The 25,169-nt window shown below is 40.7% G+C and overlaps 1 protein-coding gene and 1 long non-coding RNA gene across 10 annotated transcripts in view; one reads left to right on the top strand and one right to left on the bottom strand.

Moving 5' to 3' along the window:
- The window catches only part of PDE11A (phosphodiesterase 11A), a 155,866-nt gene that overhangs the window by 105,602 nt on the left and 25,095 nt on the right, over positions 1 to 25,169 (bottom strand). For 4 of the 9 annotated variants that reach the window (XR_014222011.1, XM_082232795.1, XM_082232798.1 and 1 more), the window contains exon 2: positions 20,839 to 20,997. Coding sequence is in view for 8 of the 9 variants with exons in the window: in XM_082232795.1 (XP_082088921.1) it covers positions 20,839 to 20,997 (159 nt within the window). In the remaining variant the exon portion in view is untranslated. Of the gene's footprint in view, positions 1 to 20,838; positions 20,998 to 21,738; positions 21,759 to 22,022; positions 22,042 to 22,084; positions 22,309 to 22,819; positions 22,839 to 23,604; positions 23,881 to 25,169 lie in introns of those variants that run through there. The other 5 variants (XM_082232801.1, XM_082232804.1, XM_082232800.1 and 2 more) reach the window with 5 other exon arrangements.
- Positions 22,316 to 23,140, top strand: LOC309525568. The gene is made up of 2 exons (XR_014216427.1): positions 22,316 to 22,427; positions 23,058 to 23,140. It is a non-coding gene; the product is annotated as an uncharacterized lncRNA (long non-coding RNA).

Genomic DNA, 25,169 nt, shown 5'->3' with positions numbered 1-25,169 from the left:
GAACATTCTGTGAGAACAACATTATGAGCAATGTTACCAGCTTACATCCTGCAAAATGTAGAAACAGGGCTCCGCTTAGCAGGGTGCCAGTACTGAAGCTACCAAATGAACTGCTTGATAACTAGCGAATTAACAACGAGCATCATTTCCCTCCTCACATGAATGCATACGAAATACATGCAAACCACGTGAAATGTATGTCCTGGTCATATTTCAAAAGGTCTGCTCTACATACCTGTACGCTGGAATTGTTCAGACATTGCTACAGTTAAGTCATTTTAGATTTTAGACTTAATGCTCTTGCAGGAGCATTGCCACTTTCTGTCCCCCACTTTTGATGGTAGTGCATATTACTTGCATTGGTAGGGGCTTGGAATAGTTTACCTTTGAGGTCCCATCCAACTCTATAGACTTATATGTTTCTACTTCAAAATGTGCTTTGCCACACCTACTACAGTTGCAGGACCTCTTCCCCATTCTTCTGAGTGACACCCTGGAAGTCTGCCCCCAAAGCCCTCCCCAGAAGGCACCATGGTACTCGTGCATGTTTTGCCTCAGACAACAAATGTAGCTTTTTGGTGCAGCATTACTACCGCAAGTGTCCAGTGCCTGCAAATGCAAACAAAACATCTGCCAAAGAAAGGGCAAACCAATCTATTTCTATGTCCATATTCTTGAAGAACTGCAACCTGCTTTTCACAAATGTCTGCTATTGCACACCAAAATAATAACAGGCTGACTTCTACACAATCTGGATAAATCACAGGTTCTTTATAAGGTCTGGAAAGAGTCTTCAGAATGCAGCTGTACATAACATGGGATTATACAAGCGGGAGCCTTGAAAAACAGCTCCGTCACAAAAAGCATGTGTTTGTCCAGACCTTATTACAAGCTGGTTACTTATGGGATTCCACTTCTGTGCCACCCACACATTCAAAGAATGTTGGAAAAATGCTGGAAGGAAAAGAGCATGAATACAGATGTGCAAAACTAACACACTAGAGTGTTTGGTATACAAAATGCTCAGGGCCGTCTTAACCGTTGGTGCTAGGGTAGCATGGCACCCAGGCGCTGGGCTCTCAGGGGCCCCAGGCTGAGAGTCTGGGGAAGAGCCGCCAACAGCCAAGCGGAGCAGAGCCCGTCAGAACGCTGCAGGCTCTTCCCTGGACTCCAACGCTCGCCCCTGAACTCGCAGCAAGCTGCTCTGCTCCACTCGGCTGTCAGCTTTTGCCCCAGCTGCATGGCAGCTGTTTTGGCACCACACCCGGAGTGCCGTGTAACGTTGTGGGCGCTGCACGACGCATCCTGTTGCATGCGCCGAGCTGTGGGTTCCTTTGCTGGCTTTTCCGCTGTTGGCGCACTCTCCCAGTGCATTCACCCAGAACATTGTGAGAGCAAACAAAATTTGGGGTGGTATACCAGCATTGATTTCTTTCCTGCCATTTTCATGGGTTCATCAGGGGAAGCAGAAACATGCAGGTGTGGAAAGTGTGAGGAAGCAGCCATGTTGCCTGTGATCACTGGTGTGAAAGAAATTCAGTGCAACATGCCAGTAAAAGCCACTGGTCCATAACACAACAGGTACGCGGGTGGCGCTGTGGGTTAAACCACAGAGCCTAGGACTTGCTGATCAGATGGTTGCGGTTCGAATCCCCGCAACGGGGTGAACTCCCGTTGCTCGGTCCCTGCTCCTGCCAACCTAGCAGTTCGAAAGCACATCAAAGTGCAAGTAGATAAATAGGTACCGCTCCGGCGGGAAGGTAAACGGCGTTTCCATGCGCTGCTCTGGTTCGCCAGAAGCGGCTTAGTCATGCTGGCCACATGACCCGGAAGCTGTACGCCGGCTCCCTCAGCCAATAAAGCGAGATGAGCGCCGCAACCCCAGAGTCAGTCATGACTGGACCTAATGGTCAGGGGTCCCTTTACCTTTACCTTACTGCAGTGTGAAAGGAACATTAGAAAACGGGACAGAAGAATCATCATTGCAACCAGGAAATCCCCATATCCCACAGTATTCCCCATGTCTGAATGCACTCTAAAGGAAGTTTGTATTTTGCAGGGCATTCAACTATTCATTTACTAGAAAATAAGGTCCCACAACTTTCAAATTTCCTTATTTTGTACTGTCTCTACATTCCGGACAAACTCATTAGCTATGGCAATCAGGAGCCAAACCAAAGCAGCGTCAGGAGCAAAAAGTTATTTCTGCAACCAAGAAGAAAACAACTGTGTACCAAAATGGTGTATCCTATCAAGCCACAGATTTTAGTTTCCCAAATAAAATTAGTTTCATTAAGCCTAGCGCCTCCAGCTTATTTTGCCATGACCTAAAAGTTATATAAAAGGAAGCAAAAGAAAAACAGCTCATATCTAACTTGAGCAAATACACTTTATTAAATTTAACATGTTAAGGTCACTCGGGCGACAAATTCATGTATTATCACAAGCAGCGAGGGCAGCTTTACGGTTTTATTATAAAGTCCTTCTAGATGTCCATAGAATTTGTAGCCCGAAGAAAGTAAACAATTACTTCAGTGTCTTCTACTAACTGAAGGGACAGAAAATGATTCTCTCCCTAGAGCAGGATTGGCAAATCTTTTTCAGGTCAAGAACAACATTTGCTCATGGACAACCTTCCATACAAGTGGCGGGCTGAGTTAAAGGGGAAAAAGTAGACAAAGCAACAGATATAATCCATAACTTTGTAAAGTAGGCTGCATTCAAATAGAGGAAGCGTGTGGCTGTAGAGTCCGATACGGGAGAAACGTGTTTTATTTCAGGTTTTGCAGATTATGGTGTCTGGTTTTGCTGTTACAGGTACACCATGGCGTTTCTTCTCTCTGCGTTCCTCCCAGCGGTCATTCTTTCTCTGGCCACTGCTGTGGATGCACAACCTGACTGTCTACCTCCAAGCATTTGCGATCATCTGCAAGGGATTCCCATATGGCTGGGTTAATGATGCCAGCCTTCAGGTCACATTTGAAGGATGGATATTTTACAGGACGGATAATTCTCCATATTTGGGCTGATGCACAACGCCTTCAGCTTCATCGTTGTTGCCCAGTGAACAACCCAAGCAAACTGAAGCACTTCAGTATGATTAAATGAGTTTCAGTTATAGATACGGGGTTATTGAATGGAATAATATCCTCAGTGGTACAATGGGCACAGTTCATTGAAGTTCAATGGAGATACTGTTAAATGAAATCAGTTGGCCTTTCAGGTTAATGTATGTAGGGCTAGATACTAGACTATAACTTGTATTTTCTGCTATGGTCTATGGAGTAATGTAACAAACACCGTTCTGTTCTATTCCGTAACTTGTTATTGGGATAGGGGATAATCAGGTGAAGTGAGAACAAGTGGAATTCTGCAGCGGTGAAGTATCAAGTATAAAAAATGCTGATGCTATAATGACTGACATCCACTTGATGGCACTATAGACATAGGATTTCTGTTTATAAAGGGTTGATGACTCTTCCACAAGGTAGCAAGATTTGCAGTTAGAACTGTTGGGGAGCAAAACATTTCAAAAACTGTGTCAAAACTGACTCAATGTCTGCATCAGTAGAAAGATTTCACTACTTGTGAGAAAGCTTTACAGAATTCAGTGTCTTCTTTTTGAAAGTTGCAGAACAGAAGTTGTTACACCCCCCCAAAAAAAACCCGAGAGTTTAATCAATAAAAACATGAAACTTTTGCAGTCATGAAGTATTAGGTGCTTATTACTCTTATTTTTTTATTCATTTGTTTGACGTTTATATTCCTCCCCCCTTTCCTCCAAGGAGCTTAGAATTGCATATATGACGCATGGGGGTCGCTTAGGGAATAATTTCACAGTAATCCTGTGAAGTAAGTAGCTCTGAGGAATAGGAATTTGCGCAAACACACCTGGATTTTGCACACCCACACCAAACCACTCTGGTCTAGTCACTATAAGACACTGGTCCCAATTACTAACTTCATAGAAGGAAAACGAACTGATTCACCAAATGCTAATTCACATGGAAGCCCCTAATATATGCACAAATAGTGCTGCACGCATTTAAACAGAAGCAGTTTATCCCCAAGTACATTCCTCCGAGCGGATTTTTTTAAAATTCCATTTATTCCAATGGGCCTAATCTGAGCATGACTAACAGAAGATATTCAGCCATTATGTCGATGTGCTTTTTACCTCTCAAAGAATGCCAAGAGAAAACGTAAAACAATTCAACACAAAATGTCAGATAAAGCAATCTAGCAAAATATAGCATAAAACGAAATATAAAACATCATCCATGGAGTGGTCTCTAGTTCACAAAAGCTTATGGCACACTGAAACTTGCTAGTCTTCAAGGCATGGGATAGCCAACCTTTATGGATGTGTTTGGAAATCGAAGAAATATCATGGGCAGCTCTGAACATCATTTGTGATTCTTATTTTTACCTGTAAGCTACCTTGATTCCCATCGGGGGGAAAGCGCCCTATATATAAATATATACTAATAATACTGTAACCTTATGAGGCTTTGCCCTCGGGTGGGAAAAATATTGCGCCCGGGAAAGGGAAGTGGGAGTCAACAGACACTCAAGGAATAGTTCTGGAGAAAAAGCTTTTATTTCTACCATCCATGAACTGGTAGAAGGAGCAAGTGTGATAACTCACAAAAAGCATGCACGAGTTCACAGTCATGTGCACAAACATATATACCCCTTCCAGTTCCCTCCCCCTTTCTCCTCCTTCTTCCAGAGTCCTGCTCCATGAGTTCCTCTGAGCATGAACAGAAAGCTGTCTTGGGACTCTTGTGGACTCTTGGCACCCTTCCCAGGAAAGGGGAATGAGAAGTGGTTCAGCATGTCCAAAGATGTTGCAACTAGAATGAGATTAAGATTCGCTTCTCAGGCCTGCTTTGAACAGAGCCTATTCATTAGCTTTTAAAAGTAACATTTTGCCTTTTTGCCACAGCATCTTGTGAGAAAAGCAGAGACAAGCAGAGAAAAGCTGTTTTGGATTTTTAGAAGACAAAAGGAATTTTGGACAGTTTTGAGGCCTGGGGTGATTACAGACAGGATTTTGGTATCCTGTCCCTTCAATACTACTACTACTACTACTACTACTACTACTAATAATAATAATAATAATAATAATAAAGTGGTGGTGCTCAGAACCTCTCCCAAAACAGGCAAAAATCCTGTCCCCAAACAAATAACACAAAAGAAAACAAAAGTGGGCACTACCCTCAGAAAATGAGAACAGAAAACAGACAGCTCTCCCAGTCAACAAAAATGCCAAAAAACTGATTCAAAAATAAAAATTGGAAGGAGCACAAGCCCCATGGCACCATAACTAGGAATCCCAGCTTAAAGGTACCACAAGCCTTCCTGTTTTTGCTTCAAGCAACATGTCTATACATCTGGAAATTAATAAATGAGTGTTATAATTATTGTCCCATAAATGTCAGGTGACTATTCCTCTCCTCCCTCCCATCAACCTCAGGATAACCTCCCTATTTGGGTTCCTGCTATTTCCAACGTGGCGTGTGTGCATTTCATTTGGTCTAGCTTTAGCAGAGACTGATGCTGGCGGCAATCCGCCTGCAAGCTTGTAAAGTGAATTATATTAATGGGGAAACAGCCTCTCTCTTCTCTCACCCCCGCCCCCAAGCAAAACATCCCAAAAGCTCACTGAGCAGTTAATGCAGCTCCACGCCTCCTGCAATGCAGACATGAGCCTGGAAGGTGCAACTGAGCTTTTTAAGATCCTTTCAGCTTTTGCCGTAGAAAAAAAAGGAAGCAGGGAGGAGAGGAATCCGCATAGAAAAGTGGTTCCTCTGGGTTCACTTACTTAGTTTTACAATTCATGCTGCTCTGCAGTGACAGTAACTGGAAGCAAAAATGATCAGGTACCACCAGCATTATGTGCTGATTAAATCAGCGGTGAGGATGGACAGAGCCCTCTCCTATAGCTATAATGTTAACTCGCTTGCTGTAGCTCCAGCAAAGCAGAGATGTACTGAGCTACAAGAGTGTGTAATCCGATTGTTCCAGCCAACTAGGCACGGCAGCTGATATTCACTAACTTTCATTATCAGCAGAAACAGACAACAATAAAAACTCAACAGAGCACAAATTTCCGTTGTCTATATAAACTAGGAAACATAAGGGAAATACCAGAAGCGAACGTTAAAATATCTGTTTGTACAACTAAGACCCAAAATCCTGCAGTCCTCCTATTGCTTAATCACATTTTAATTGGTCCAAAAGGACGTGTACTGCTATATGCAGTAATTAGAATACCGTTTCTAACATTTACTGAGCTTCCAGTTTTTCATGGTTTTAATATCCAGTAAACTCCTCTGAGTATTTTATGGAAAACCACCCCATAACATTTAAGGCACATCAGAATTAAAGAAATGCAAACATTCCAGAGAACTGAATATGCATTAAGGTACACTAATGGAGATCTAGGAACATTTACATGGTTCTTTTAGGCAGGCAAAAGACAGCAAAAAAAACCACAACAAAGTTCGTATTTGAGGCGTTCACACCAACTACAAATTAAGAGTGAATTAAAATGCCAACCTACAAAGTAAAATCAGGAAAAATGTTACACTGAAGGTGCATATAACATGTTCTGCATGGGGAAGAATGAAAATGAATGTTCATGGAGAAAGAAGCAATAGAAGACTTAATTTCATTTCTGGGTGAATTTTATAGCTGAACAGTCTTCAAAATTGTGAGAATAGCGCCACTGTTTCCAATTCAGAACCATTTTCTTGGATGCCAGGAATGAACACTCATCCTTCCATCCATACTGAAAAGAGGAAAGCTTCTCTCTGTGAGAAAGTGTAATGGTTTCTTGGTGTAAATGAAACTACCCCCACGCACCCACCGACAGGGTGCTGATGGAAGGGGGGCAGTCCTGTATATATTTGTGGCCCTGTCTATTTTTCTGCTTTTTTCCAAATGTGGCAGCTATTTTGGGTTGTGCAGACATTCAAGGCATACATTCTGTGACTGGCACCCACATGCCCTTCTCAAAATTCCAGATGTTCCCACTGATTCAAAAAGGTTGCTGAGCCCAAGGAATATAATAATGCCATCATGCTGAGCAAATTACATGAGACAGTGTGAAATTTATGGAAGTATCACTTATAATTTGAATTCCAAAACCGTATTTTTGTGAAATTTCCAGTGATAGGCTGGGTTCACAGATAAATGGAGCAGCTTCTCTGAACCCTTCACAAGAACATGATAGGTCCCTGTGGCTGCTTATAAGAAAAAGATTAATTTAAAATTTGACAGATTTAGGCAAATGTGCATCAATAATGTGCTTTTCATTATTATGCACCAAGGCAATTTATTTACATTACAGCGCATAACAAGCGCAAGCACTTGACTTAATCTATGCAAACACAATTTAGAAATCCACTCTTATTCAATTGTAAAATGAAAATCCTTTTAGCTTGTTGCTTAAGAGATTCCACTGTGATGATCGTTACCCTGTTGTCATTGTTTATCATGTCCTCTAAGTAGATGCAGCTGTTAAGCGTTCAGGACAAAATTACTGTAATGAACTACCATGGAGGTGCACATCTGACCAGACATTTTGATACTCTATGTGATGCCTGCTTTTAAAAACCAACTCTACTTGAAAATACCCAACAGTATTTATTGTTCAAGGGTAATTTATCTACTTCTCTCCGGTGTCACCTCTATGGACATATTTATATAGTAAGCTATACTAATCCTTGTGTGATGAATTATGTGTTTTCTTGATTACAGCCTTCACAGCTACAAGTTTTTTATAGAAAGAGGATGTCTCAATACAAACCAATTTCCTCTCTGTACTTATGCTACCCAAGATGGTGATGTCTTGAAAAAACAAATATATGTGTCTTGCCGCAAGGAATTCCTCAGAACGCCGTCAGCATAATAAATACCCCATAAGTGTATTACTGTGACAGTGGGTCATAATTCTCCATATAGCGGCAGATTCTGGAGCAGGAATATGTGCCATTGCTAATACGTCTCCATGAACCACTTCCATCTTAACTCTACACTAGTAAAACTGAGCACTAAAATGTTTGTTTCTGTCGTTACATAGCAGTCATGTCCCACAACAGCCCCGGGCGCCAGCTCTGTCCTTTCATCTTCTGTGAGGAAGCACTTCCTTCCTCACATTTATTTAAGAAATCGGGACAAAAACCTCATGCCAGTCCCATCATCTATCAAACTGGTGCCCATTGGTGGTGGCCCCAAAGTCTGGAATGGTTATCAAGTTCAATGTAACAGATCCAGAATACAGGCCATTTAAAATAAGCTGTCAATACTGTTCTCTTCTGCAAAGTGGTTTACGACATGGAATTATTATATATCAGTAAAGTGTGGGAGTAGCAGAATTTTCTGCAGCATGTGACAAGACAGTCCATGATGCCAATCTCCCAGGTGGTGAACCTGCAGGTAAGTGTGTATAGGAATGCAACACAATATATTGCATTATACAGTACTAGCTCACTGTTTTAATCTGTCCCTGTTATACTTTAATTGTTATTGCTGTGATTGTACTGGTAATTCATTTTTCTTTTAACTAGCTTTCTCTAATATTACCTCTTTTTTAAAAATAGGCTATAAATGTTTCAAATAAATAAGTAAAACATTACTGGTCCTACCACTCTCAGCCATGCTATGAAGAATTTGTTCACAAGCACTTTCTCTATATCATGCATATCATCACCTATCAACATTCCCTTTCTGCTGAGTGGACAAACTCTATGTAAGAGAATGAACGGACAAACAAATCTATCATTTAAGAAACCGGAACATGCAGAAACTACTGAGGCCCATGTTGGTCTGTTACACCCATGAAGATACACAAAACCAATTGTTATTAATTCCACTTTCCAAAGCAGAGATTAAGGAAATCATTCTTTTTAAAATGGCAAATAGTAGGACACCTGGATCAAATGGATTTCCAGTAGAGTAGCATAAAACATTCATAGATCTCTTGGTGTCAAAACTTCACCAATTGTACAATAGGATATTTGATAAGGGAACTTTATGAGAGGCATTTAACCAAACTTCCATTGCTGTTATACCAAAAACAGGTAAAGATAATACTCAGTGTGCTAATTATCATCCAATTTCACTGATTATTGTTGATACTCTATCGTCTCTGTGCATGTGCACATGGCTCTATACCAGTCAACCTCCCAATGCCTTACCTCTTGTGCCACCAGGATTCTGGCTTCTAAATAAACAAAGTAGATGAGGCGCCACAGGTTTTTTAAATTTCAGAATCAGCCTAAATACTGTCAGCAGACTCTAAAGGCCAATCCAAACAAATCAGGTTGTATACAGCCCGGATAACAAAGTAACACCCTTGATCTGAGTAACTCGTTGGCTTGCTCTCCTTTTTGCCCACATGGTTTGGAACCTGACTACTAGCCCATGAAATGGCATCATCCAGTTCTGGCACTTTAGATCCTGGCATGCATGGACTAGAACCAGACCCTCAGCTGGCCTTGGACTCCACAGCCTAACAATGAGCTTGGCTGAGGTCTGATGAAACTTAACCTCAACGTTCGTCATCTGACCTTAAGCTTGCTATGTACTTAAAATAAACAAAATAAAAGAGTCAAAAGGAACAAGAAGCTACAGAAACTAGATTTCATAAATAACAAGCCAGCATGATGTCCTAGGGTTTAAATGTGGATTATGGAGGGATCCTTACAGAAAAGAGCATTGTCTTCAAGTTGGCAAACCATGTATTGTTTCCATGTGTGATGTTTAAGGTTAGAGTATTAGTTCAGTATTTGCTGAACGTAAAATGAAGCTAGAATGAGCATACCAACCTTATTTTCTGCTTTGATGCAACTGCTCTACTTAAATTAGAGTTCGTTTTTTTAAACCAACAACGCAATGTCACTGTAAATGGTTTTCAAAGTAGCTAGTGACCTCAATTAAAGAAAAATCCTATGTCACTTCCTCCTACATGCAGCCTTAATAATAATATAAATTAATTAATTAGGCTGCAGGTGAGAAAGGGCTCAGAATTCAGTAACTTCTATTGAATAGAATGTACAATTCATTTCCATTAATAATTTCATACGCAATTCAAATTTTACAACTCTCGTTTTCTGACTGTATATTGTTGGAGTCGGTGGGAACTTTCTGAATTGAAGGCAAGGATGCTCCATAGCTTCCTGCTGAAATTCTGTAACTTTTGATACTACAAATACTCCAGGGTATTTGGGGTTTTACTTTGTCTCACTTTTGATGTGCTATAGTACAAGTGTAAGGAAAAGAAAAAGGACCTTTCCGGGTTATGTAGCCAGCATGACTAAGCCACTTCTGGCGCAACGAGACACCGTGATGAGTGCCAGAATGCATGGAAATGCTGTTTACTTTCCCGTCACAGCAGTACCCATTTATCTACTCATTCTGATATGCTTTTGAACTGCTAGATTGGCAGGAGTTGGGACAGAGCAACAGGAGCTCATCCCATTGCCTGGACTCGAATTGCTGACCTTCTGATCTGCAAGCCCAAGAAGCTCAGTGGTTTAGACCACAGCGCCACCCGCTCCCTGTAATGCAAGTGTACCCCTCCAGACTGTAATAATGTGGTAACAATGAGGAAGCATTACAGGAAAATGAATAAAGTGGAATAATGCATGGATGGTCCTGTATAAATCCACCATTAATGGACTATTTCTGGACCAATTATATATCAAACACACACACACACACACACACACACACACCATAAAAAACTCAGTCTTTGCTTGGATAATGAAAGTATGGGGAATACAATTTTCAGAACTGTAATGTTTGATACGGAATCTTATAATGTACAAAGACAGCTCTCTGAAAAGATGGCCTGGCTTCCAGTTCTACTTAGTGGAGCTCCTAGATATTTTAATAAGCTCTACAGAAGCTGTCTTTCCACAGGACATAAATTAGCTCACTTTCACATTTGCGAACCCTACAATATTATTGCTAAAACCTTTGGTTAGCATATGTGGTCATAAACAGTGAGACACACCATCTCCCACAATCCCAGTGATGTTAAAAACTGCTAAGTGTAACGATACGTTTTGTTTTTATTTCAACCGGGTAAGTGGCTGCATAAAAAGAACGAATCACACAGAACTTAATTGGCTGTCATTTGCAAGGCAGCAATTGGCGAAATAACTGGACAATGTTATTTTATTCCGGCTGAGAAAAATGCCATTGCAAAGCTGACATGCTGCATCTTTTGTTTCCTGTTTATTCATTAGCTGCATGACACTCTGCCACAGCTGCAAGCAATTAGAGAGTTTTGAAATGTTCTATAAGGTCAGTGATAGAAATTTGCTAAAATAAAAAAATCAGCAAAACAGGACAATTATGTTAATTCATCAACAAAGCAGAGGTCTTGGCTGTACACCACAAATGTAGTTGTGTCCAAATATTAGTGGGGAAATGCAGTCTAAGCACTTGCCCGCCTGCAATACATTGTTAAAGTACAACATTTTAGCATGTTGCCCAATCTCCACCCCCCTTTAATTACAGTCATATCTTGGAAGTCGAACAGAAGTCCGTTCAACTTCCAAAACGTTTGGAAACCAAAGTGCGGCTTCTGATTGGCTGCAGGAAGCTCCTGCAGCCAATCAGAAGCCTCAGAAGCCCCTTCAGGTTAGATGCTGAGGTTCCAAAGAATATTGGCAAACCAGAACACTCACTTCTGGGTTTGCGGCGTTCAGGAGCCAAAACGTCCAAGTACCAAGGTGGGATCCAAGTTTGGGATCCAAGGTACAACTGTACTTATTTTCTTTATTTTATATTTAAAGCATTTTCACCACACTCTTTAGCCAAAATAATCTTCCGCATCGTCTTCCATACCAATTAAACAACACTTGAAAGGGCAGTCTACGCTCTCAGGCTTACAACCTAAAAACTATGTCACAAAAGAAAAAGGGAGGAGGAAGGAGGAGGGGAAGGAAAGCAATTTCATATACAAGTTCTTAAAGTTATAGTTCTTACAATGACCAGCTGGGATGGAAATAACTCAGGTAGCCATTGCAAAGTTGCTATTACACTTCCAGATTAAAGCAAAACAGCAATGACTGGATGCTGTTAAATGGTCCAAGTCTGGAAGAACCCAGGATGAAGCCTGTTCTTCCAAAGGTCTGAATTCCCCGATTAAACCTGCTTCAGGGCAGATGGTCAATCATCAACCATCCCATAAAGTATGCCTCTACCAGCCACATCCTCTGAACCTTTTAAAAACAGAGGCATTGAACAAGCCGAGGCACTCAATTTACTGTAGCACTTAGATGGTCTGCTTCCAAAATGCTGTGCAGACACATCAGCTAATCTTTAAACTGCTCCTGGGAGGAAGACAGTGGTATTCATTTCAGAGAAGAGGAAGACATCTAGACCCGTCCCCCCCCCTTTCCTGGAACATATTCATTAAACGTAACAACATCTCACAGGTAAAAAGTGGTTGTGACTCATGCATTCAAATTTAAAGAGCAAGTCACTGGCTATTAAAGTTTCTTCTGGACCATGATACTAGCTCCCATAAAAGCTGTTCAAAATACTTTATATCATCTGCATAAATAACACTGGGAGGAAAGCAGAGAGAAGAAACCTCATGGTGCACCGGTAGCAGCCAAACCAAACTTCTACACCTACAAACCAAACACCCACCTGAAATAAAACATGTCTCTCCCCTATCGGTCTCTACTGCCACAACAGGTGCTGTAAATCTCCAACACTTTCACTTTACCTCTGAAGGCACACTCTTCCATTGTCTCCTGAGACAGCCGGATGCCAACAATAATTTAACACTAGTGATATCCAAGAGTGAGATTTATTATGTCTGTTTGTATATGCAGGGAACACAAAAAGAAGAAAATGTTAAATGACTTGTTCAGTTCACAGCAATGTCTCATCCAACACCCGACTCCTGGTCTTCAGCACTATTTTGGATAACCTTTATCCTACAAATATTCCTACTATAATTTTTTCTAGCACTTCTTTTACTGAACGATGTGCTTTACAATACATATCTCATTATACCAACTGATTTATAGCAGAACCAACCTGCAAAATACAATGTTCTTACCGTTTAGAGCCAGATGTATTAGATCTAAGTCTCTAGAACATTGTTTCCCAAACTTGGGTCTCCAGCTGTTTTAGGACTACAATTCCCATCATCCCTGACCACTGGTCTTGCTAGCTAGGGATGATGGGAGTTGTAGTTCAAAAACAGCTGGAGACCCAAGTTTGGGTCTCTAGAAGAAGGCATCAAGTGGTTTAGGGTTTAGGAATACAATCACTGGGAGAAACTGGGCCACTCATCTAGTTTAACTGCAAGCAGCAAAAGTATTACATAGCCCTGATATGCAATTCCACAACTATTCTCTCCTGAAACAAAATCCTATTTAGAAGCAATCTCACACTGCACCCTAGAATCTACTGGTATCCAGCCTATGACAGTATAGAAACATTCTAAACAACTTGTTACTCATTAAATAACAGTTAGTGAATTTGTGGAGTCGTTTTGGAATGCATCTACAGTGCTGAATATTTTTTGGTGGTGGACAGTTCCACAGATGAACTGTGTTATGTTAAAAAAGCAAACAAACATGTTTTAAATCTGGTGCAGATGAATCCTCTCTTGCTTCAATACTGTATAAATTTAACAATATTGTTTAACAATAGTAATCTATTGTTCCTTATTTCTCTTCCCACACCATTCATGATTTCATGGACTTCACTTCTTACTAGACATCATGTATGAGTCTGAAAACTCTTGGAACACACTGTGTAATGTGCCGATTCAACTAAATACCAACCAATTAAATTATGCCCATACTTCTGCGGTAATCCTTTCTGCAAACAAAACAGTACAACCATCGAAGAGAAATCTAGCATGATTTCCATTGCTTGGTAGTGCTTCGAAAATAATTAGATAACAAAAATAACCAGATTCTTGTTGTTCCAACATTGTTAGTAAATGCAGCTGATGATCTGATGAGACTATTTGAACGGAATGATTTCCTGTAGGTTTCATCTATTACGTCAGTGAAAACTAGGGCAAATAGTTGAGAAGAAGCTAACAAACCGAGGTTTCTTGATTGCAATGCTGTGGAGGCAAGACTATTTACTGTCTTGTTTAGGAAGTTGTAAGAATGGTTGTAAATGCATTACAAATTACTTTGGTATGCTGAAAATGGGAAATCAATATTCCCCCCCCCCCTTTTCAGAGGGCTAGTTCAGAACTTAATAGTATTAAGTAATTACTTTTACTAGTTCTCTTGGGAACTCTAGGAGAGAAGCAACTCCACTTCCTTGCTTATTGCTTACCAATACAGTATTGTTCACTTTAATCAATTTAGTAGTTCAACTATGATTGCTTTTACCATTGTCTTTGGTTAAGTAAAGTTCCATAAGGGGCCGTTTGCATTGATGTTTGACGTGCAATTACTAGTCACTGCCTCATCCCCTCTTAATCTAAAGTCCTCCTTACATTATGCATTTGGGTATGCAGGACCCAATGTGCATTTCAGTGGGAACAAACATGCCGTACACTAACTTTTGGTGATGGTAAGACAGAATGTTCATGCCCCAAAATAAAGATTTTATTTGTCAGAAGCAGAAAGGCATAAATAGGTAGGCTCAGAGACAAAAAAATAAATCTTTAACACCTCCAGCTTAGTACACAACCTATGATTACACTAGGGCAGGATTTATTCAAGCCTGATCAATTACATGGAGAATTTGTTTGTCTTTCCATGAATGGTCCTATTATAAAGGTGCTGGCTAGCTAACTTGGTAAGTGATAAGGAACTTAATGAAAATAATTAATTGGTCTGTATCCTGCAATCTACCATTTGGGAGTGGGTGGCGCGGTGGTCTAAACCACTGAACCTCTTGGGCTTGCTGACTGGAAGGTCAGCAGTTCGAATCAGCACAATGGGGTGAGCTCCCGTTGCTCTGTCCCAGCTTCTGCCAACCTAGCAGTTTGAAAGCATACCAGTGTAATAGGGACCACTGCAGCAGGAAGGTAAATGGCGTTTCCGTGCGCTCTGGATTTCATCATGGTGTTCCGTTGCACCAGAAGCGGTTTAGTCATTCTGGCCACACAACCTGCAAAGCTGCCTGCGGACAAATGTGGGCTCCCTCAGCCTGAAGCGAGATGAGTGCTGCACCTCATAGTTGCCTTTAAATGGACTTAACCGTCCAGGGGTCCTTTACCTTTATCTTTTTTACCATTCGGAATGCAGTATCAGAGCTTAGAATGAACAGAGTCAGCTAAAAGGAGTTTTGCAGTTTGAATTTGTTGGGCAGAACAGGACAGAGTTCTAATGGGCTGAAAAGGTGGGGCCTCAACAGTGCAGTTGGAACCTGGTGGTAGATTAACAATTGTGTTTGCGCCATACATATGAAGCTGTTTGCTCCAAAACTGCTCTACTTATAAGTGAACAGCAGACATTACAATGGCACGGCAAGTCTCCATATGGTACAAGCTTTTGTCTGAGAGAAAAACAAAGAAGTAAAAAAAACCTGAAGGTTAAAAAGACATCACAGATCACAGGCTATTGTACTGACAACATTACCTGATGGTGTTATTATCCATAACTCATAATGTCAGAAAACACCTGTCAGGACTCCACATTAGGACTAAAGCTCTCTGTTAAATTAACAGACACGGATAACTGCAAGCTCATACAATATACAAGTGAATAAACAGTACTATAAACAGTACTCTACACTGAATTGGCCCACGATTCTATATGTAGTTGATAAGTTGTGCTAAACACTTTAAAGAAAGGACAGCACTGGAATTCTCCTGCCCACAGAGCCCCACTGAAAGAATTCCATTGGCGTGACCATTTTCTGGTAGTTTTTAAGGGATGTGTAAACAGATGTTAACACTTGCCTGCTCACAGTGGGGTGCACAGCAAGCAAACAAAAACAGTGATGGGAAATTAAGTAATAATGATAGGGTGGGAAATTGCATTTTGGAATTATTATTATTATTTACTGCTATTTCAAAAACAATGCAAAGTAACACCCACATTTCCAACAATAACACACATACAATATATTGAAATTATCATGTATAGCTTAATTTGACAAATCGTTTACTCAGTGTACGTGATGCGGTTACTCTTCTCCAGTGCTGCATGATTAGCCCAGGGTAAAAGATACACATTACTTAAGAGACTAAAAAGTAAGGGTAGGATACAGAATTAAACTCACCCCAACCACCCAGTCTCTTCTTCCTTTTCAAGTCTTCTTGGAGGCTTTAAGCTTACATATACAGTGGTACCTCGGGTTACATACACTTCAGGTTACATACACTTCAGGTTACACACTCCACTAACCCAGAAATAGTGCTTCAGGTTAAGAACTTTGCTTCAGGATAAGAACAGAAATCGGGCTCCGACGGCGCGGCGGCAGCAGGAGGCCCCATTAGCTAAAGTGGTGCTTCAAGTTAAGAACAGTTTCAGGTTAAGAACAGACCTACGGAACGAATTAAGTACTTAACCTGAGGTACCACTGTATTTCACCCACACAAATGAAAGGATACAGGCAACAGGACTTTGCCAGCTGCAGACAAACTGTTTCGTTCCAAACACCAACAAAGGACATGGGTTATGTCCTAGACACTATCTTAATCACCGACGCTAGCTGAGGAAAGAGATTGAGCTACTGAGTTGTTCAGTTTTAGTTCAGCTTAATCTAGTTGAGCTGAAGTTCAGTTTAGTGAAAAGGCAAGTAAAAGGTCCCGTGACAGAGGTTTATAAAATGATGCATGACACAAATAACATGGCTAGAGAAAGGTTTCTTTCCCTCTCTCATAACGCGAGAACTTGTGGACATCCAACATAGCTGAATGCTGGGAGATTCAGGACAGATAAAAGAAAAGTACTTCTTCATGCAATGCATAAACTATGGGAACTTTCTCCCAGTGATGGGAGTGATGGCTACCAGCTTAAAGGTAAAGGGGCTCCTAACCATTAGGTCCAGTCGTGGACGACTCTGGGGTTGTGGCACTCATCTCGCTTTATTGGCCGAGGGAGACTGTGTACAGCTTCTGGGTCATGTGGCCAGCATGACTAAGCCGCTTCTGGTGAACCAGAGCAGCGCACGGAAACACCGTTTACCTTCCTGTCAGAGTGGTACCTATTTATCTACTTGCACTTTGACGTGCTTTTGAAGTGCTAGGTTGGCAGGAGCAGGGACCGAGCAACGGGAGCTCACCCTGTCGCGGGGATTCGAACCGCCGACCTTCTGATCGGCAAGTCCTAGGCTCTGTGGTTTAACCCACAGCGCCACCCGTGTCCCGGCTACCAGCTTAGATGACATTAAAAGAGGATTAGACAAATTCCCTTGGAAGATAAGGCTATCAGTGGCTACTAGCCATGATGGCTATGCGCTGCCTCCACGGTCAAAAGCAGTAATGCTTCTGAATACAAATTGATGGAAAACATGGGAAGCAGAGTGCTCTTGTACTTGGGTCCTGCTTGTGGATTTACCACAGAGCTTGTCTGAGGCCTGGGTTGGGAGTCTTGTTAGAATAACACTACAAACTCAAACAAAAAAGCAGGTGGTCCTGGGCGGGGAGAGGGGGGCCTTGCTTATCTCTCCAAGGCCTGTGGCAAGTTTACGCTCTGCATGGACCTTCTCACTGGCATATGGCTGGCCACTGTGAGAAAATGGATGCTGGATTCAACTCTGCAATTTCTGTGCTGTATTAATCTCCTTGGACTGCACCCCCCCCACTCAAACTCTCTGGGTTAAAAAAAAGGAAAATAAATTAGCCGCACACTGGAAAACCATTCACTATGTGTGACTTTTGCAATCGTAATTAATGCTGTAATTTAGCATGGTTGTCATGCAATCAAATCTTCTACATATTAATCTGAGTTCACTGGGACTTATGTACATAGGATGAAGCCCTAGATTACACACAAAAATGGAGACACAGAAAACCTGGACCTGTGAAATACATGCAGTTTACCGGTTTATAAGCACCACTAATGTGATTATATGCATGGACTTGAACAACGGCACGCTGCTAAATATTTTATTTGTTATTAAGGCATTTCCTTTAAGACCTAAGTACATACATATTGCCACTGTGTACTTCTAATTAAAAACAATAATTTAATTTGCAGATGAATCAATACGCTGGCCCCCTCGCCTTATTTAATCATGCTATTTAGCTCTCCCTTCATTTCTCTGACTAAATGCACAAAGTTAAAAGTATGTGTCTGTTGGTTGCTGGTTTTTAGTTTATATGCTTTTATTCCAAAGGTGCAAGGAATCCTCTACTGTCAGGAAACTGAACAATAATATCTGGAAACTTGTTCAATCTCCATGAGCATGAGTATATATTCTGCAAACTCTGCATCTGGGAAAGGCTTACTAATTAATGCATTCATGAAGGAAAAATATACCCACCCAGCAACAATACTACAGTGTTAAACTACTGAAGTGCCTCTAGGATTGCATTTTTAAGTCATCTGCTCCTTTTTTGGAAGCTGGCAACTAGCTGCCTGCTGGCTGCCTGAACTTTCACTCACTCACTCACTCACTCACCTGATCATGTGATAATTGGTGTAAGAATTTCAATGGGGGAATGGGCTTCTACTCCTTAACAGATACCAGTGAGGGCAGCATTTAGCACTTCCCTCAACACTACAAACTTTGTCAGCAGAGAAGTTACATCTTGGGAACGCTCACCTGGGAGAACACAGCTGCACCTACAGTGGGTTTTAATTTCTTTCACATGCTCGGCAAATGTATAAAGCTACGTTTCTCTATAACATCGTTTCCTTTCATAGATTCCTTCAATAATGCTAACAATGTTTGATTTCCCTTTTATGTGTGTTGTTATTATTTTTTAAGGCTTTCCTCTCATGGGCAACCATATTTTCCTATGGCTCACCTTATTTCTCCCATTCTCCCTCTCTCCTCCTCCTCCTCCTCCTTTTTCTTCTCCTGGTTTTAGTAGAAGCACATACTTTCTTGTGCACGTCGTTTCAACATTCATATTCCTCCCCCTTCCTTTTTCTTTCTTTAAATTGAATCCTACTTGTCTTTTTATCCCCTTCAGCATCTTGCACTTATGTACTGTCCTCTCTCTTGTCTCATTACAGACTCCCGACTCCCGATTATTCTTCTGTTCTTCTCCTTTACCTACCACCCATTTCCACCTTGATTCTTTCTCTGAATTTTCCATCCGTCACTTTTATTCTCTCCTCTTTATAATCTCATTCTCTAGATATTAGCTTCCCACCACCTTTCTTGCACACCCCGCACTGTTGACACAAGAATGAAGGCTGATTTCTTCCCCCTTACACCCACACACTACAAGCAAAGGGAGTCTGCTAGGAGACTGCTTTAGTCATAAATACCAACTGCAGAGATTTTTCTTATGTGCGATTACAGATTGCTGTGTATAGCTATTAATAGGCAAGTAGAGATAGCTAATTTAATGAGCAGGCAGTGTGTTAACTGACGTTTATTAACTAATTCAAGTATACATATCAACACACAAAATTAGATGCATTCTGGCTCTGCTGAAAGAAATGGAAATATACTGAGAATTTAGAAAATAGATTTTGCCAGTTAAAAGTGTAAATGGATTAGAAGAAACAAGTTGTACTTGACCATAAATCAACAACAAACCGATAAACTTCGTTTCCCCCTGTAATTGTACTTACCTTTTGAAATTTAGAGATTATAGCGATGGCCAAAATATAAGATAACTTTACACACAGTTGAAATTGAAGCCAAACATCTGGTGCCTGAGCCCTTGTACCAGACGATATTACATTTCAAAGCAGGATTTTAAAAATCCAGACTGGTGTTGAGCTTACTGCTGCCTCTGTTTCGGATGCAGTCAAGTGTAATGGGTAGGGAATATTTAACCAAAAGAGTAGTGAAAAAAGACATGCATGTTGTTAATGATTTCAATTAATTCAGTCTGATCACTTCAGTAGCATAGCTGAAGCTGAATACAAATGACCACTTATCAAAGTAGGCATACTTAGCATCCATCAACATGGCAAGAGTTTTACCAACACCCATAGGGACAAACATAAATCCGGCGCATTTCCAGAAAATGTGAAATTCTCCTTTGCGTTTAGGCAGATGTCGCCTATATCGTTACGCATTCACCACATTAAGTTGCTTGGGAAATGAGCACCTCTAGTTACCGTGTGTTCTGTGTTGCATACAGATTGGTGAGAAAATACTCTGCCTGCACATGAAAATGGGGGAAATGGCACCTCCCTGAGCCAGCCACTCAATACATTGACATTTGTGACTCACCTTAGGCAGTGATGAGGCTAAAGTTGTCCCTGAAGAGAAAAAGGTCGTCATAAGGCAGGTATCTTTTAAAAACAAAACAAAAACTGGGCAGCCTAGAAGTTTTGCAAAATGATAGCCACCAATCGAGAGCTTTCCAGTGATGACAATATAGCAAATACAACAAATAAATGGTTGAATATATTGTCTCGTATAAGAAGGAAATGCCGAAGAAGTCACTGTGGTTTTAGTGATAATTGTATTGTGAGCTTTATCTCAAAATATGGAATAACAACTTCACCAAGAGTTTTACATAATACAGAACAGAGGGAGACAGATTACTTAAAAAATGTACTGATTCTTAAAGATATGTGGAATAAAGGCATGTCACCTGAACAATACAAAAAATAATAATATTTGATTACAAATAGAACGATGCATTTGCTTTATGGGAATCAAGATGCAAACCTTAATACACATCTGAGAAAACAGCTATGTAAGATGTTATCCATACTGCCAAGCGAAAAGGAAAAAATATCTTACTTTTTCATCATCATCGGTGAAAGGAGCACCTCCAGGTGTTTTATTTATCGCTTGGGCAACGCCAAGAATTTCACCCTCACTGTTTCTTATGGGCATGCAAAGCAATGACTTGGTCTTGTATCCAGTTAGTTTGTCAATCTCGTCATTAAAGCGGCGATCCTACCCAAACAGAAAGAAAAGGTTATAATTGCGACTTACAACAGAATGCTTTTCTGCATTCAATCTATTGCAGTGCTGACCATCAAACATTTCCCAGGTTGAACTCACCAAACTTGATAGTGATTGCTTCCATCTATCTGGCCTTTGCTAAACCTTAACTTTGAGCATGCTTTTGTAGTGCATGAGGTAACGATCATAAACATAGTCACGTATTGCATTTCTGTATATTGTACTTATACAAATGTTATTTCCCTCCCCCCACGTGTTCCTGGTTTTTTCCTTTGCTTCTTAGGGTTAAGTATATTTCCCTCCGGTTTGGATTATTCAGATAGAATGCCTATAAATCCACTAGGAGACTTGAAATAGCACTTTTTAAAATATACACATTAGTTGCAACTGATCAAAAAATCTACCTGTTCACTTTTACTTGAATCTTGCATTGCCTAAGAAGTGAGTCAAAGGTCACATCAGTTAATTCTTAGGATCTAAGTGTTTCAGAAGTGCCTTCTCTGCACTTTGAGCCCATAAGCTAACTGCCCGTCGTCAACCTCACAAGAGCTGGAAGTGGCAGCGCACATCTCTGCTCTGTGAAGCATTTATCAGCACTGGTGCCATCATTAATGTCAAACCACGCCTACATCATATGTGCACCCTGGGTGCTAGCTCTGGGTTTTGCTAGATGTGAGTTCAAACAATTTTTTTCAAATACATAGTAGAGAGCAATAATTGAACTATTCTTACACAACCATCCCAGCCTATTATCTCTCGCCCTGATCTCGCCACTGTGATCCAAGCAACGGTCACCTCCAGGCTTGATTACTGTAACTCACTCTACGTGGGGCTGCCCTTGAAATTGACCCAGAAACTCCAGTGGGTGCAGAATGCTGCGGCGAGACTCCTTGCGGGGTCTTCGCCACAGGATCACATTCATCCAGTGCTATACCAGCTGCACTGGCTCCCGGTGGAGTACAGGATCAGGTTTAAGGTGCTGGTTTTAAGCCCTATATGACCTAGGACCCTCATACCTACGGGACCGCCTCTCCTGGTACACCCCACAGAGGACTTTATGGTCTGCAAATAATAACACCTTGGAGATCATGGGCCTCAGAGAGATTAGGTTGGCTTCGACCAGGGCCAGGGCCTTTTCAACCTTGGCCCCGGCCTGGTGGAACGCTCTGTCACAAGAGACTAGGGCCCTGCGGGATTTGACATGTTTCCGCAGGGCCTGCAAAGACAGAGTTGTTCCGCCAGGCCTTTGGTCGGGGTTCAGTCTGACTCCCCTTTCCTTTTTGTATAAGAACTAATATGAAAAAGGCCCATATAAGATCAACGTAAACAGTTGGGCCGATGAACACTTACTGTTCCCAACCCTTACCCTGCGGAAAGTCATCTAATTAGACTTTAATTTGATTTTGACATGTTTTTAGGAGGTAATTTAATTATTGTTTTATTTTATACCAATGTTATGTATCTGATGTTAGCTGCCCTGAGCATGACTTCGGCTGGGGAGGGTGGGATATAAATAAAAGTTGTTGTTGTTGTTGTTGTTGTTACAGCAAGATGGAGCTTAAGCCCCTGAAAGATCCACACATGTATGCTAGAATTTTATCATGGATATCTTGTGTTGATTATAAATTGTGCAACAACACAAGCATTATATCTAAACAAAACCACACAGCATCACCTAAATCAAAGGTTTAAGGGTCTCAAGAAAATGTAAATCCCAGAAATCCAATTTGTTGTATGGTTATTGTCAAAACAGATATGGATTTTTTTAATAACAACAAAAAAAGCACAGCAGAGTATCAAAATATTTTCTTACGCCAGTCCCTTGGTATTTTGCTCACTTCATCTAAATCTAGAACATTCCTACATCCTTGACTATTTGCCTCCAGTCCATTTCATACTTCAAAAAATTCAAGGCATTCGATATTTCTCTCTTGACTGGATCAATTTATGTCTCTACAGTAGTCTCTAATTGGATTCCTCACACTGGTAGAGGTTTACTTATGGAAGATAAAAGAACTATGTTACCTAATCAAAACTTCTTTTCTTTACAGGAGATATAAAGAAGGTCCCAAAGGACCTTGGCTTCACTTCTGCCACCTAAACGAAGAGAATAAATGCATACTTTCCCCCAGAATCTTTTCTCTTTGTGCATTCCTGTTATATCACTTTTGCCAAGGCTGTCTTGTATCTGGTTGTCTTGTTTTATAAACTACCATTTTTTTAAAGCAAACATTTCCCCTTTGAAATTAACTTTTAAACGTACTTCGAACAGTCCTTATAATAAAAAAGAGGAACCCTTAAAGAAATATTTCTAAGTCTCAGCATATATACACCCTTTTATATATGTAAGTTGTAAAACACATACAGCTTCTTCATAAATTACATAATTTCTCTCTCATGATATTATTATTTTTCTTTCTTTCAAGAAGAATACATCTACCAATAGTGTACTTACATAGCTATGCCAGTTGTCTTGCCTCCTTTCTTATAGTAAAAAAAAGTGTTTTTAAGGGAGTGGGAAATGCAACACAATGTTGTAGAATATTAATAGTAAAAAATTAAGCAAAATAGTGTCACGGCAATCTCCTGGAAACATACCTGCCAACATAATGCTGAATGGATAATGTGCACTTCTATTTTCCACAGAAGATAACATGTGAAAATACAATGAACTACACCAGGGAGTACACATTCAAATAAGTTTAGCCTGGATAAGAGGAGGTCTATCTAAAGGGGTGTCACTGTTAGAATTCCTGTTCCATGATTGCAGTCATGGGATTGTTGTCTTTCACATGACGGTATATGTTTTGACTCCACATAGTGGGAAGTGACGAAGACAGAATGTTTGTGTTACTGTGTTCCGTAAAGTGGGACTATTGTCCTTTGTTCTTTTTCTCTTTGCTGTCTGATGATAGAGAGGGAGCCATGATGCATGCTCTGTGTGTGTTTATATGTAAATAAAGTAGATTAGCCAAAATGCTGAGTTGCTGAGGTCTGTCACACAAACTGTGCAGACTCTGGGGATCCCTAAGCGTGCCAATGTCTGTTGGCATCGGTCGCTGTGATGTTCAGGCTGAAGAAAGCTTTTGAAGCTCCTGAACGATCGACCAGGAGGGAGAGAACATGCCAGTTGGGCATGTGTCTCTGCCAGGGTCGTACTTGAGTGTAGGCTGAGCTCCTGACAGTCACATGGAAGATGGAGCAAGCTTGTTTTCTCCTTCTCCAGAGGGTAGTACTCAAACCAATAGATTCAAGCTACAAGAAAGGAGATTCCAACTAAACGTCAGGAAGAACTTTCTGATGGTAAGCTATTTGACAGTAGAGCGGTCTCCCTCAGAAGGTGGGGGACTCTCCTTCATGGGATGTTTTTAATCAGAGATTGGATGGTCATCTGTCAGGGATGCTTTAGTTGAAAGTCCAGCACTGCAGAGGATTGGACTAGGTGGCCCTCAGGTTCCCTTCCAAACATAATTCTTTGATTCTCAGTTACTTGTTCCTTCAGTATCCCACAGGCACACACCTCAAATTACTGGTATACATAACTGTGTCTTTTAAAAAATGTTCATCTACCAGTCCACACAGAAATATATTTTATTAAGGCGTGTGTTCATATAAAGTAAAAGTGGAAAAGTATGAATATTCCCTTCCAACTCTACAATTCAAAACTATTCTGCCACTTTTTTTGAAAAGAAATCCAATGAAACCAGCCATCAGTATCAAGGGTCTTGATTCAAGATAATCATGTAATTTGGACTTCCACTTTGTCTACTGATCCCTATAATTTCTCCTGGCTAGCAGACGTTTCTCACTATTCTGCTCACTCAGGTACAACTAGGAAGATTTAGGAGCCTGCCTCCAAATCGAACAAATGGTACTAATGAGTATTTATACTATAGCTATCAAACATGCATTTAAAAATATTTCATAGAATCAGAATCACACAGCTGGAAAGATCCCCAAGTTATACGACAATAAGTAATCATCTTAATTTGCTTGCATGGTGTTTACACATCATTCCATTAGTCATATCTTCATCCCAGACTTATTAATGTACTCCCCCATCTTAAACAGCAAAAAGTTCAGTTTTTTTTTTTTAATGGAGTTCTTTTACTAGGGTGACAAAGAACTTTAATTCACTTTCAATGTGGAAACCGAAAGTTCTG

The sequence above is a fragment of the Podarcis vaucheri genome, assembly GCF_965113315.1.
Source record: "Podarcis vaucheri genome assembly, chromosome: 1".
In the NCBI taxonomy this organism is placed as follows: domain Eukaryota; kingdom Metazoa; phylum Chordata; class Lepidosauria; order Squamata; family Lacertidae; genus Podarcis; species Podarcis vaucheri.
The sequence above is the reverse complement of the archived record's forward strand: the minus strand, read 5'-3'. Positions and strand labels throughout refer to the sequence as shown.